A 13,588-nucleotide genomic window follows, 5' to 3' on the forward strand; every position below is an offset into this window, starting at 1 on the left:
TAAAAATGCCGATTGTCTTTATGATAATAAATGTGCAAGTTTTAGGCAGATTCTCACCTGGTTGGGTCACTTGAGGGGAGAACTTTCTCCCCTTCTGTTATGGATTCTCTGATATCCCTGTTAAAACTTCCTCTAAATATTCTCTACATTTATCTAGCTCACAATGCTATATCTTCTTTCTTACAAGATATCACTAGAAGGTCTCATCTCTCTTTTCCTGGAGATACAGAGGTAAGATAACGTGAGCCTTTTCACTTCATGCCATTCTACTTTAGAATCTCAGTACTTTGTCTTATTTCTACTCCCTTGTTCTTGCTTCCAAGAAACAGGTGACCCTTTTCTCTGCTAAGATTGATTATTTACACTCTTGGTTCACTAGTTTTCTTTTTTCAGATATTGCTCAATCAATTCTCCCTTTCTTGCCTGAAACTTCTGTCCTACACTTTTGGCCCCTAACCCTATCAATAAGGTATGTTTGGACTTAAGTGAAACAACCTCCTGCAATTCTGCTACCAGCCCTCTACATCCAATCTCTTTTTTATATTCAGTTCACTGTCAAATTTCTTTAAAGAATAACCTAACATTCTTCCGTCAATTCCTTTGCCACTCATAAAAGTGATACCTTTCTAGTGCAATTATATTCTCTTGTATATAATCAATTAACTTTCAAACCAGATTCTTCCCCAAAACAAAACCAAAAGCTTTCCCAATGTATACTGATGTTTCCCTTTTAGTCTCTTGGTCCCATCTGGTACCAATGTTCATCTCTGCAACAAAACTTTTTCCTGACTTGGTTTCTATGACATTGAAATAACAGAAGCCATTTAGGCATCTCTTCCCATCTTTTTGGTTATGCTTTCGTATATGCTTTTGGTCTCTCCTTCTTTCTCTCAAGTTATTAATTTCACTCAGTGAATATTTTAAAATCTACTATGAACCAAACACTAAGTTAGGTGTTGGGGCTACAACAGTGAATATGATACATATGTTCCCATCCTCTCAGACTCTATAGGTTAATGCAAAAAAATATGAATGAGAACGCAGTACGCTATCTCACTTAATCCTCACAATGGCTTTATGCAGAAGGTAATATTCATGTTTTATAGATCATGATACTGAGGACCAGGAAGGTCACAGAGCTCCAAGCTTCTGTCCTAAACTTGGAGGACATTCTCCCAACCATTTAACTTCACATACATGTTCAGGATTCTCAAACATGAGAGCAAATACAAGCTCTAACCTAGAACCCATTTCCTCAGAGCAAGGCTTGAATTTCTAACTGTGTGAACATTCGCACCCTTATATCTCCCTTAAACCCCTGATTGAAAATGTCCAAAGAGAACTTATTATTTGATAGCTTTTCCCAAAGAAACATAAAGATAAAACCAAACAACTATAAGTTCCCGTCTTCTCAATTCTTAATGGTGTCACCATTTTTCTAGCCCTCCAGGCACAAAATCTTAGAGCTATATTGAACAAATCCCTCTCCTCCACATAAATGTTATATACTGTTAATTATGTCTCAGCAATATCTCCTTTTAATCATCTTTATATTTCATTTCCCACAACTATTATTGTTTCTACCCTCATGATCCCTTACATACGGTTTCCTCTGCCTCCTAAGAGCTTTCTACAGCTCCATTACTTTCTGGTTCTAGGACACCCTATTAACCTGTTATATGAAGTGAAAGTATAAACTGCTGAAGTAAAGTAAAAACTGCTCAGATAGCAATCATAGCCCCTGCCAAATTTGCAAGCCATTTCTTCTACCTTCGTCCATGCACTATTCTGGGCAAAAGTGTCCACTACTCCCTGTATTTTCTGTCTTCACACTTTCATCTTAAATGTCCCTGCTTTTTACCTGTGCCTGATAGAATCGGATCACATTTTAAGGATTATCTCAAATGATCTCCCTTCCATGAAATCTCTCCAGACCTCACTGCCTTTTGAACTCTTTGAGGTAATGTATTCGATTTTTACTTCTGGCACCAGAGGCTGCCTAAAATGCTGTTAATTCGTATATTTTCAAATTGCTTTTTCAAAGCAGGAACTATATCAGATTCTGTTCACCTCCAGGAAAGGCCTATACCATGGTAAAAGCTTATTAACACTTGCAGAATTGAAATGGTGATATGAGAGTTTAAGTCCAGGTGAAAGCATGAAGGGAGAGAGAGAGAGACAGAGAGAGAGAGAGAGACAGAGAGAGAGAGAGAGAGAGAGAGAGAGAGAGAGAGAGAGGGAGAGAGAATCAAACTAAGCTAATATAGTCATGGTAAGTTGAGATACAGCATATCTTTTGGTGCGTTGGGTATGTTTCTTTTTTATTACTTTGTTCTTGGCATTTGCTTTTCTTTGTTTGCTTTAGCTATTAGTTTGATAAGCAATTTAACTACTTGATAATAGTACATACTTGAACAGTACTGCACCTCAGTGAAAGTCAACAACTGTCTCAGAGGAAGAATAGACTGCCCCTTAGAGGATGCTACTTAGAATTTTCTTTCTGTGTTTGTGGGGTGGTCACTGTTGATTTTTAGAGCTTTCCTTGAGAACATATAGAGTGGCAAATTACCAATATCTCTCTACACTTTCATGAGCATTCGTATTCATAATGATTTCATCAATAGTAGTAATTAATGGCGATAATGATAGCCTTGTGTCTGTAGGGTGTTTTATCCCTTTGTACTGTATTTATGTTTATAATTTATTTGGCCTCCATAGCTTCTTGAAACCCCATGAAAATTACCTTAGCAATTTGTTATTTAAGATCATCTAATAAGTAGTTAGTGGCTGATATTAGAAAACAGCTGATATTAGAAAACAGGTTTATTTTGTTTGTTAGTGTTTTGCAACTCAAAATGTGGTCCTTGGATTAGTGGCATCTGCTACATCATTAGAACTGCAGAACATCAGGCTCCACTCCAAATCTATTAGATCAGAATCTGAACTTCAACAAGATCACTAGGTGATTTCCTGTGCCAGTAAAGTGTGAAAATCACTCCTCTAAATTCTAGATTCAGGCAACAGAAGGTATATTTTTCATCCCCAGAGTATTGTACTGAGCGTGTGTGTGTGTGTGTGTGTGTGTGTGTGTGTGTGTGTGTGTGTGTGGAGAGAGAGAGAGACAGAGAAGAGAGAGAGAGAGAGAGAGAGAGAGAGAGAGAGAGAGAGAGAGAGAGAGAGAGAGAGAGAGAAAGAAGGAAAGAAAGAAGAAAGAAAGAAAGAAAGAAAGAAAGAAAGAAAGAAAGAAAGAAAGAAAGAAAGAAAGAAAGAAAGAAAGAAGGAAAGAAAGAAGGAAAGAAAGAAAGGAAAGAGAGAGAGAGATGAGAGATGGAGGGGGTTTGTCAGCTACTAGTACCCAAAGGAGGAGAGTAAAGGACCTAAGCACAAAAGCAAAGCCCCTTTCCTGAGCCTCCTGAAGCAGCTCACTCGAGCTCATTTCCAATATCTCTAGTTTCTGAGTGCACTTCTCCTCCGTTTCCTCAGAAAACCCACGATCCACTCACTCCAGCAAAGCGAGTTCCTCGCCTCCCGGGTTCTTTCCTCCTTCTCAGCCCTCTCGCTCTCTCGGGGCGCCCCCGGGCCGGGCCCCTCCCTCAGTGCCCCCGCACCTCTCCCCAGCCGGGGGCACCTGAGGCTGGCGCGGGTGCGGGACTGGTGCGGAGCGCCGCGGACCCGGCGGCGGAGGAGGCGCGCTCCCTGCCACCTCCAGCCGGCTCCTGGGGAACCGCGCCGCGGGGCTGCAGGGACCGGTCTCCGCTAACGCTACCGCTCACGCCTCGCCGCCGCGGAGCCGCGGGTGGGCAGCCGCGCGCCCTCAGGGACTGCCAGCTTGGGCTGCTGCTCCTCCCGGATGCCAGGGCCAGGGCGCCGGGCGGCAGCCAGCCGGAGGATGAAGGGCTCGGCGGGAGGAAGGAGAGAAAAGCTACTGGGGGCACCGAAAGCTCAGCCTGGCCCAGGTAAGTTGAGCGCAAAATAGGTGTCTCGGCTCGGGCGGTAGAGTTGGCTGCGGTGCTGGGTACCGCTCTGGCTTTGTGCCCCTGCGGGATTCGGGGCACGCGAAATGGGCATTTGTACAGTCTGGTGCCAGGACCATCCCCCCACTCGTACCCCACACCATCCGCCAGCACCCTTGCCCCAGCTGCTTGGTGCCAAGACGAAATGTGAGGTTACTGGGGCTGGAGTGTAGAGTACAGAGCTTGAGGGTCTCGGGACACTGTGCGCTGCGGATGACCAAGGTCCAGGGGGGGCGACAGGGTCAGCCGGGCTCTGGCTGGTGTCTAGGGCTGGGCCACCTCGGATGGACGCCCTGCTGTCTGTCTCCTATTGGGTGTGTGTGGATGCACTCCTTCCTCGGAAACCTGGCGAAGTTTTGGGATCAGAAAGCACAGAGGGCCAGCTTTGTGATTGTCTTCCTATTTTCGTCTATCATTATTATTATTATTATTATTATTATTATTATTATTATTATTATTAGTCTCTCTTTGGGATATACACAATTTGAGGGCACTGTGAGAAGCTATTGAGCTATAGAAGCCTCCCTCCAGGAGTATCACGTTGATATTTAGTTCTTATTGGGGAGGCTACGGGTGAACCAGTGCCCCATGAATCCGATCACCTTCCAGGGCCAGAGACCCAATTAGAGGAGAGAGCACAGGGTCTGTGCACCTTGTGACTTCTTGCATTTTGGGAGAAGTTTTATTGTGGGTGCGAATTGAGGTCAGAGGAAACCCACTGTCCCTAATATGGTGTCACCCCTTGTGAAATGCCCCATTCCCTATCTGTCCTCCTTACAATTCAGACTTGTAGCATCACGTGTTTCTGGTGGCTGTGTTTAAGTCTGCTGTATCTTGAGCTGTAGTTAAAATAACAACATGTGATGTGCTGTTCCTAGGTGTTTGAGCGGCTCTAAATTCTGGAACTCTGAACTGACTTTGAAAACTACCCCACCTTCTGCAGGTTTAACCCTAGAGATGATGCTCATCTGTGACTTTCCTGTGGCGTTTTCTGGGGACGTGATAGGGGAAATTTCTCTCTCTTCTCTTAAGAGTATTTCCTATTGGTCTGTTGAATGTGCCTTTCACGTGTCCACTCAATTATGGTACACCACGTTCCCTGAAGTCAACTGGAAAGATGTGGCTCCCTTTGAGTTTTCACGCCACCTCTGCCCTATACTGGGTCATTCAGTCACTATATTCTGGTCGCTAAGCATGAAAGGCAAATATGGGTCATTTCAAATTATGTAGATTGATGCGGCACAGTGTGTCTGGGGTTTGCTGCAATTTCTTTGCATTTCGTTCCAGGTGATCCTCAGAAATTAACTTTCTTCATGGAGCTTACATATAGACTGGGGGAATGGGCAAATATCTTGAGTTAATGTCATCATAGCTTGAAGTAAATGAAGTGTTTGAAGGTCTCTGTGTTAGGAGAAAAGCCCCTAAGCCAAAAGTTAGGAATTTGGGATTGTTTTTGCTCTATTGCAAAGTGGCTAAAGGACTTTTTGGGTCATTTACTACTACTACTACTACCACTACTACTGCTATCTAATATTTGTTTTCCATTCATTGCACACCAAGAAACGTGTTAAGGGCTTTACAGCCCCTGCAAATTCATAACAACCCCAAGAAGACAGCATCTTTACCATCTCCATTTTGTTCGTAAGGAAGAGGTAGCCTTAGAGATGTCAAATTTGGAAAAGTTCCACAGTTAGTGTTTTGGAAACCAGGACTACTGGACTCCAAAGTCAGTTTCACAACGACACAAACACTGCCCGACCTTTTTGAGCTCCATTTGAAAAGTGGAAGGATGACCTCCCTAAGTTCTAAGTCCCATGAAAAATTAGTCCAGTGATGATAATATCATAGATTGATTCATCCACAACAATTTCAAATGATTAATGTAACAGAAATGTGGAACTCGAGACTTGAATTCAAATGAAAATTGTGTGGTGTTTATAGAATTCGGCCTGCTGGCTCTAGAGAGGGCTAAATGCTGAGGTCTTGGTGTTCCCCTGACAGTGTTCCCTCCTTGAGATCCTTTGCTGTAAATCAATAGTACTGTATTATAGCCATTCTCTTAACAGTGTGTGATTTATGACATCAAATATATCTGGTGCTAACCTCACATTTTTATGACTCTATAGAGTTATCCTGAGGTCTACCTAAACACTCTTATATTTCAGCCAGCTTATACTTAATGCTCAGATCCTAACAAAATGTTGGATTTCTATTAAGAGATACTAGACGCATGTTTCAAAATTTACTTTTTATTTTCAACATTTTCAAGACAATTACACACCCTGCTGGGATTTGCTATTTACTAGGTGCATCAAAAGTTCAATAATAAAAACTGTTTGCTATTTAACAAAACATAGTTTCATCTATAATAACAACTCAGGCTAAAAGATTCATGTCTCATTTAGTACTTATTTTATTTGAAGTCTAATTAAGATATTGCATTTCTTATTGCAAAGTACATGCAGCTGAGTACACATCTCTTTTTTTCTTGTAATCTCTAACTTTATAAATTCATTACTCATGAGATCTTCAGATAAGTTATATTAGTGCCTGTCTAAAATTTGAATTTTTTAAAACTAAGAGCAAGAACAGCAAATAAAATGCATTTGTCATATTTTTTCACAAGCTGGAATTTTGCTTGTTTTGGGATTAGTGATACAGTATTTTAGGTCCCAGATATGATTTGCCTGCACATGAATGGAATTATCAAATGAAAATACATAAATTCATTAGGACATTAATGATATTAATATCGAATATGTGAGAGCAGATTTGGAAATATAGAGATATTTTGGAGAAGTTAAAGATGTTTTACTATGTTTCAATGCAATTGCATGCTATCTTATTGTTTTCAAATAAAACTACATTTCTCTGTTCCTTTAAACCAAAGTTCATTACCATGATCTCTCTTTTGTTTTAGGGTTAGATTGTGTTTTCTAGTAGTATCCTAGCATTGCATGAAATAGAAGCTTTTGTTTCTTCTCTTGATATAGTCAAAGTCATAAAAAAATCACTTTGCTTACTTAACAGAAACAAGATATTTCTGAATATGTAAGGGTTTAGCAAAAAAGTGTAAAAATAGCATAGTAATAACTCACCTAGAGGTTTTATTTGTTTTTTGGAAGTGGATAATTAGGTTGTTATGCTGGCTAACATATTTAACCGTGGTAGTAAAATATCAAACTAATTATAAACTTGAGTTTTTGAATTGCCAAATATTTTACGACATTAGGAGTCTTGTAAATGGATTAACCTTATCATCACATAAACATATGTTCTACTGTGTTTTACAGATTTTCTAAGTTCCATATTTGCACAATTAGACTAGTAGTTTATTTGATATTATTTGGGGATTTGAACAACCAGATTTTTGAAAAGCGATTTAAATTGGACATCTGAGTCACATTTATATCACAGACTGAAGAAACTAATATTGAAGAAGGATTTGCAATTTTGAGTGTTTCAAGAGCTCAGAACTCAGTGTGGATAACAATTCTTACCTTTTTTTTGACAAAATTTCCAAAGTGAGAGTTTGAATAAATTAAAGCCTATATGTTGAAAATCAAGGAAGCACTTAAATAGCCTCTTAGGAACCTAGATTAGCTCAAATAGAGTACATGGCTATAATCTGTTAGTGAAATTAATCTTTTGAACAAGTAGATAACACATTGGAGATCACTTTTAAAATTTCAGTACATTAAAAATTTATTCAGGACCGGCCCGGTGGCTCAGGCGGTTAGAGCTCCATGCTCCTAACTCTGAAGGCTGCCGGTTGGATTCCCACATGGGCCAGTGGGCTCTCAACCACAAGGTTGCCAGTTCAATTCCTCGACTCCCGCAAGGGATTGTAGGCAGCGCCCCCTGCAACTAAGATTGAACACGGCACCTTGGGCTGAGCTGCCGCTGAGCTCCCGGATGGCTCAGTTGGTTGGAGCGCGTCCTCTCAACCACAAAGCTGCCGGTTCACTCCTGCAAGGGATGGTGGACTGTGCCCCTGGCAACTAGCAACGGCAACTGGACCTGGAGCTGAGCTGCGCCATCCACAACTAAGACTGAAAGGACAACAACTTGACTTGAAAAAAAGTCCTGGAAGTACACACTATTCCCCAATAAAGTCCTGTTCCCCTTCCCCAATAAAATAATAATAAAAAAATTATTCATTTCTGTCTTTTAGGGAGTGCTAAAATTAGCAATAACTCTCCTGTGTGGAATAGCCCAGACTTAACTTCTTTTTTTTTTTTTTAATTACAAAGTGAGAAGTTGAAGGATAAGGAGAGGCAGAGATGAATCAAAATTCTTTACAAAATCTTGATCCCATTTTAAATATGATTTTAATAATATCCAGAAAATTCTGTACAACTTTTACTATTTTGCCCAGATTATGGATGGGTTTAAAAGAATATCTTATGCCTAACCTACTAGTGAATGTGTAGAGAATACTAGAACACAGTTCTGGGATGGGATAGGGACGTCTAGACCATTTAATGACTTTATTACTTTGCCTATAGTGTCATTCAAATGTATGTTTAATTTTTTTTTTGCCTATTCAGAACACAAAGGGGTAGTTCTCCACAATCTATTTATGGAATTATATCTATGAAGACAAGCAAGCATGCAGCATTCCTAAACAGGTCTTTTAAGTGAGAAATTTGCAGTAAAAGTGAGTTTGTACTTCCTTTCCAAGTGGTTATGTAGCCCATCTTCCAGTAAACAGTACTAATCTTAGCATATCTTGATTACCCATTAGACCTTTGCCCATTATCTATCCCCATAAGAAGAAAACATATTACTACTGTGCAGTGTTAGGGAGGTCCATTTGAGGACTTTCCTAAGGGTTTTTCATGACTTGGGGTGAAATGTTCTTTGTTTAGGTCTTTGTGATATTGTCATGTGTTCTGTTTTTATATTTAAAGAGTTATTTGCTATTTTATAATGTATTATTACAATTATTAGAGATTTCTTTTTCTTTTAGCAATCTCTCATCCACTGTTAACAGAAACGAAAGGAAAATTAATGAAATGTCTATAGTGTCTTTACTTTTACGTAGACATAGGAATACACATGAAACTCTAGAAGGGAATCCTGAAAAATCTGGATTTTAAAACTGCATTTGCTGAGAACTACTTCTAGGAGATAGTCTTGGTGTACTAAATCTATCCAGATACGTAGAATTTAAAGAATAAAGGCTGTAGATACTGGGTTGCGTTCTCAGGTGATTCCGATTTTATATTCATAGTAAAATTTGACATTAAAGTCATAGGGACAAATAGGCAATTAACATGATGTAGCATTTAAGAGTGTGAACTAAAGAATGCCTGAGTTTGAATCCTTGCTCTGAGCCTTATAAGTAGTGACAATTTAGTAAGCTTATTGTACATCTCTTTGATTTAGTGTCCTCACCATAAAAAATGGTGATAATAAATGACCTATCTTTTAGAATGATTGAAGGCTTAATAAGATAATATCTGTAAAGTGCTTCAAATAGTGTCCAGTACAAAGTGCATATGTTGTAGATGTAAGCTACTTTTAATTATCATCATGTATGAGTTTCCTGTGGCTACTGAGCCAAATTATCAAAGATGTGGTGGCTTCAAATAACAGAAATGGATTCGCCCAGAGTTCTGGAGGTCAGGAGTCTGGAATCAGTATTCCTGGGCTGAAATCATGGTGTCAGCGAGGTGGTGCTCCCTCAGTCTCTAGGGGAGAATCTGTAGGCTGCCTCTTGCAGCTCCTGGTGGTTGTTGGCATTCCCTGGTTTGTGGTCACATCCCCACAATCTTTGGCTTTGCCTTCCCATTCATTGTCTTCTCCTCGGAGTCTACTTTCCCTCTTCTTTTCTCTTACAAGGGTATTTGTGCTTGCATTTAGGGCCTACCCTGATAATCCAAGGTCATAGCGCTACCCTAGATAACTACTACCTTTTAACGAGTAGTCTTATTGACTATAGTTGGTTCTTTATGCTGAACCTCAAAATTTTAGGAGCAAAATCTTACTATTATGTTTACTTTAAAGATAAGGAACTGAGCCAAGTAATGTACATATACACAGCTGGAAAGGGACAGCTTTTGAACTCTGTTCCTTCTGGTTGTACTAGATATGCTCTGAAAGAAAATGAAGAATCAGGAACAAATTTAACAAAATAAATAAAGATACATTTTCAGAAAGATAAACCACATCTTGTAAATGACATAATTAAATAGAAAGATCAACTAATGAGATCTTCTTGTTCAGTGGACTTTTGGGTTACCGGAAAGGTAAGAACCTTTCTTTGAAGTTGTTGTTTATTTTTCACATTTTTCTAAAAGGCATTATTTGAGTTTTTGGCCTTAGTGAACAGTCACTTTATTTAATTGTTTATTCTTGACCTTCCCCCCCAACTTTTTAATTGTAGTAAAATACACCTAACAAAATTTACCATCTTAACCATTTTTAAGTGTATAGTTCACTGGCATTACGTACATTCATGTAGTTGTGCAAGCGTCACCACCATCCATGTCCAGATGTCTTTTCTTATTTCAAAACTAAGACTCGATACCTGTTAACCAATAACTCCCCATTCCCCTCCCGCCCCACCCCCCAGCAACCGCCATTCTGTTTTTTGTTTCTATGATTTTTGACTATCTAGTAACTCATACAAGTGGTTTCATCAATGTTTGTCTTTTGGTTTATTTCACTTAGCATAATATCCTCAAGGTTCATCCAGTTGTAGCATACATCTGAATTTCCTTCCTTTTAAGGAAAGAAATTTCATTGCACGTATATACTACATTCTGCTTTTTCATTCACCTATCCATGGACATTTTGGTTGCTTCCACATTTTACCTATTGTGAGTAGTGCTGCCACAAACATGGGTATACAAACATCTCTTTGAGGCTGCTTTCAATCCTTTTGGAATATACCGAGAAGTGAAATTCCTGCATCATATTGTCATTCTATTTTTAATTTTTTTGAGGAACCCCTGTAAGGTTTTTCTCATGGCTGTGGCTGTACCATTTTATATTCCCAATTTCTTCAATCCACACCAACAGTCATTTTCTCTCTCTCTCTCTCTTTCTCTCCCTCTCTCCCCCTCTCTCCCTCCCTCTCTTCCCTTCTCCTTCTAAACCCCCACCCCCTTCTATCTATTTTTCTTTCTTTCTCTTTCTTTCTTTCTTTGCTTCTTTCTTTCTTTCTTTCTTTCTTTCTTTCTTTCTTTCTTTCTTTCTTTCTTTCTTTCTTTCTTTCTTTCTTTCTTTCTTTCTTTCTTTCTTTCTCTCTCTCTCTCTCTCTCTCTCCTCCTATCGCTCTCTCTCTCTCTCTCTCTCTCTCTCTCTCCCCCTCTCTCCCTCCCTCTCTCCCTCCCTCCCTCCCTCCTCTTCCTCCCTCCCTCCTTCTCTCTCTTTCTCTCTCTCTCTTCTTCACAGAAGCCCAATCTAATGGATGTGAGGTGGTATCTCACTGTAGTTTTGTTTTGCATTTCCCTAGTAATTAGTGTGTTGAATATCTTTTCATGTGCTTATTGACCCTTTGTTTATATTTTCTTTGAAGAAATGTCTGTTCAAGTCTTTTGCTCATTTTTTAATTGGGATTTATCTATCTATCTATCTATCTGTCTATCTATCTATCTATCTATCTATCTATCTATCTATCTGTCTATCTATCTATCTATTTTGAGTGTTAGGAGTTCGCTATATATTCTGGATCCTAATCCCTAATATCTTTGAAATTTGCAAATATTTCCCATTCTGTGGGTTGCCTTTTTACTCTGTTGAGGATGTCTTTTGATGTAGAGATATTAAAAATTTTTAGAAAGTCCAATTTGTCTATTTTGTTGTTTTTGTTGCTTGTGCCTTTGGTGTCGCATCTAAGAAATCATTGCCTCTTCTTTACCTTTTTTTTGGTAATTGGTTTAAGATGTTTTAAAAACAATGTAAAATATTGCTAAATTATATGAGAAATAAGGGACTAGAATGAAAAAGAATAAACTACCATTATAGATTAAAATATGAATAATCTCACAAATGAATTGTTGACCAACAAAGGCAAGAAAGCCCAAAAAGCATGACTCTATTTACATAAAGTTCAAAATTAAGCAAAGCTGACTTATGAATAGATAATAGTTATTGGTAAAGGAGGCAAGGTGCTGAAAATATTCTGTTTCCTTATTTGGGTGTTGATTATGTGGATCTGTTGACTTGTAAAAATTCATCAAGTTGTATGTATGATTTATGTACTTTTCTATATTTGAATTATACTACAAACAAATTTAAAAAAAAAATCATTGAGAAGCACATGATGAAGAGAAATTTCCTTAAGAGTAGGAATGATAAGTAATGAAATACTCCAAACTACATCCTAAGGGTGTATCCACTCAAAGAACTTGGTCCACAAATTTGGCCCTAAGGTTTTAAACAACCATCAGACCCATAGGAGCTGATATAATCAGAACTCTATTGGTCAAGGAAAAAAGACCATTCCTAGTACTGAGACTGGAGATAATTTTTCCCATGAATCTTCATGAAGAGGGAACTGAATGGTACAGTGGGCTATATCCTTGTTAATGTAACAGAGACTTGGACAGGAATCTTACTTACACAGTAAAGAGCAGTTTACTTACTGGGATGCCTACTGGTCTGACTTAATGTCAAACATTTCAAAGTTTCTAGGAGGATGGGAAGGCTATGTACCCTTAGACAATACTTCATATATTTTACTCCCTTTAATGACATTTTTAGCCATGGCACTGAGTTTGAGCCTACTTACTTTGACAAATTCTGAGTGCTGATATTTCTGTGATGAGTTAAAAGTTGAAGTCAGCTTGACTCTTTGGGGAACCTGGGAAAATGGATCTTTCAGGAATGGTTAGCGGTATCTCTGAGATGGGAACAGTGGGCAAATCCATATTTACCTTAAGAAGTAATACGTAGGGTAAAGTGACCTGACTTTGATTTCCCTTGATATTTCATGTAGTCACAGGTCTCCCTGAGCATCAATAATCTAGATTACAATAGACATAATCCCATTATGAAAGGGACTGTGTTTTTTAATCTTTCAACCTCCTGCAATGTTTGTCTTTGCTTTGAACAAATAGGTGTCCAAAACATTTGTCCAGTGAATAAATAATGAAATTCTGCTATGTGGTAGACATAGAATTTGTATAAACTCAAGCAAAATAGCTATCAGAATCTAAAGATACTATGAAAATTCCCTTAAAAACAGTGTAATATTCTATCAGAATAACTTTTGTTCTCTCTGGAATAAAGTAGATACAGTCCAATTACTGATTAATTGATGTTTTTCAGTAGGTTGAGTAAAGTTTTTTAGCATCTCATGAAGAAGAATTTGATCTTAGGAAACTGCTTTCAAAATACCATTTTCAGTTCCTATGGATTTGGTGAACACTTTGTATTTGTAAAAATTCTTTTTTAATTACTGGCATAATTATTAATTATTTATTAATCATAAATTATGTCTGATGCCAATGTAGCCTTCTTTGACTATTCATAAGTAGAGTAACCAGAACAAGTTAACCTGAAGAGGTGATACAGGAAATATAAAATATGTTTTCTCCTTTTAGATCATAAATTAGAACATG

At 38.6% G+C, this 13,588-nt stretch overlaps 1 protein-coding gene across 2 annotated transcripts in view; it reads left to right on the plus strand.

Annotated features, from left to right (window-relative positions):
- The first annotated feature begins 3,504 nt into the window (after positions 1–3,504).
- ZNF385D (zinc finger protein 385D) overlaps positions 3,505–13,588 on the plus strand; it is a 727,952-nt gene continuing 717,868 nt past the window's right edge. The window contains exon 1 of one of the 2 annotated variants that reach the window (XM_033133200.1): positions 3,505–3,956. In XM_033133200.1, the coding sequence (XP_032989091.1) occupies positions 3,851–3,956 (106 nt within the window). In that variant the 5' untranslated portion in view covers positions 3,505–3,850. The remainder of the gene's footprint in view (positions 3,957–13,588) is intronic. The other variant, XM_033133199.1, reaches the window with a different exon arrangement.

This window comes from Rhinolophus ferrumequinum, chromosome 17 (genome assembly GCF_004115265.2).
Source record: "Rhinolophus ferrumequinum isolate MPI-CBG mRhiFer1 chromosome 17, mRhiFer1_v1.p, whole genome shotgun sequence".
Classification (NCBI taxonomy): Eukaryota; Metazoa; Chordata; class Mammalia; order Chiroptera; family Rhinolophidae; genus Rhinolophus; species Rhinolophus ferrumequinum.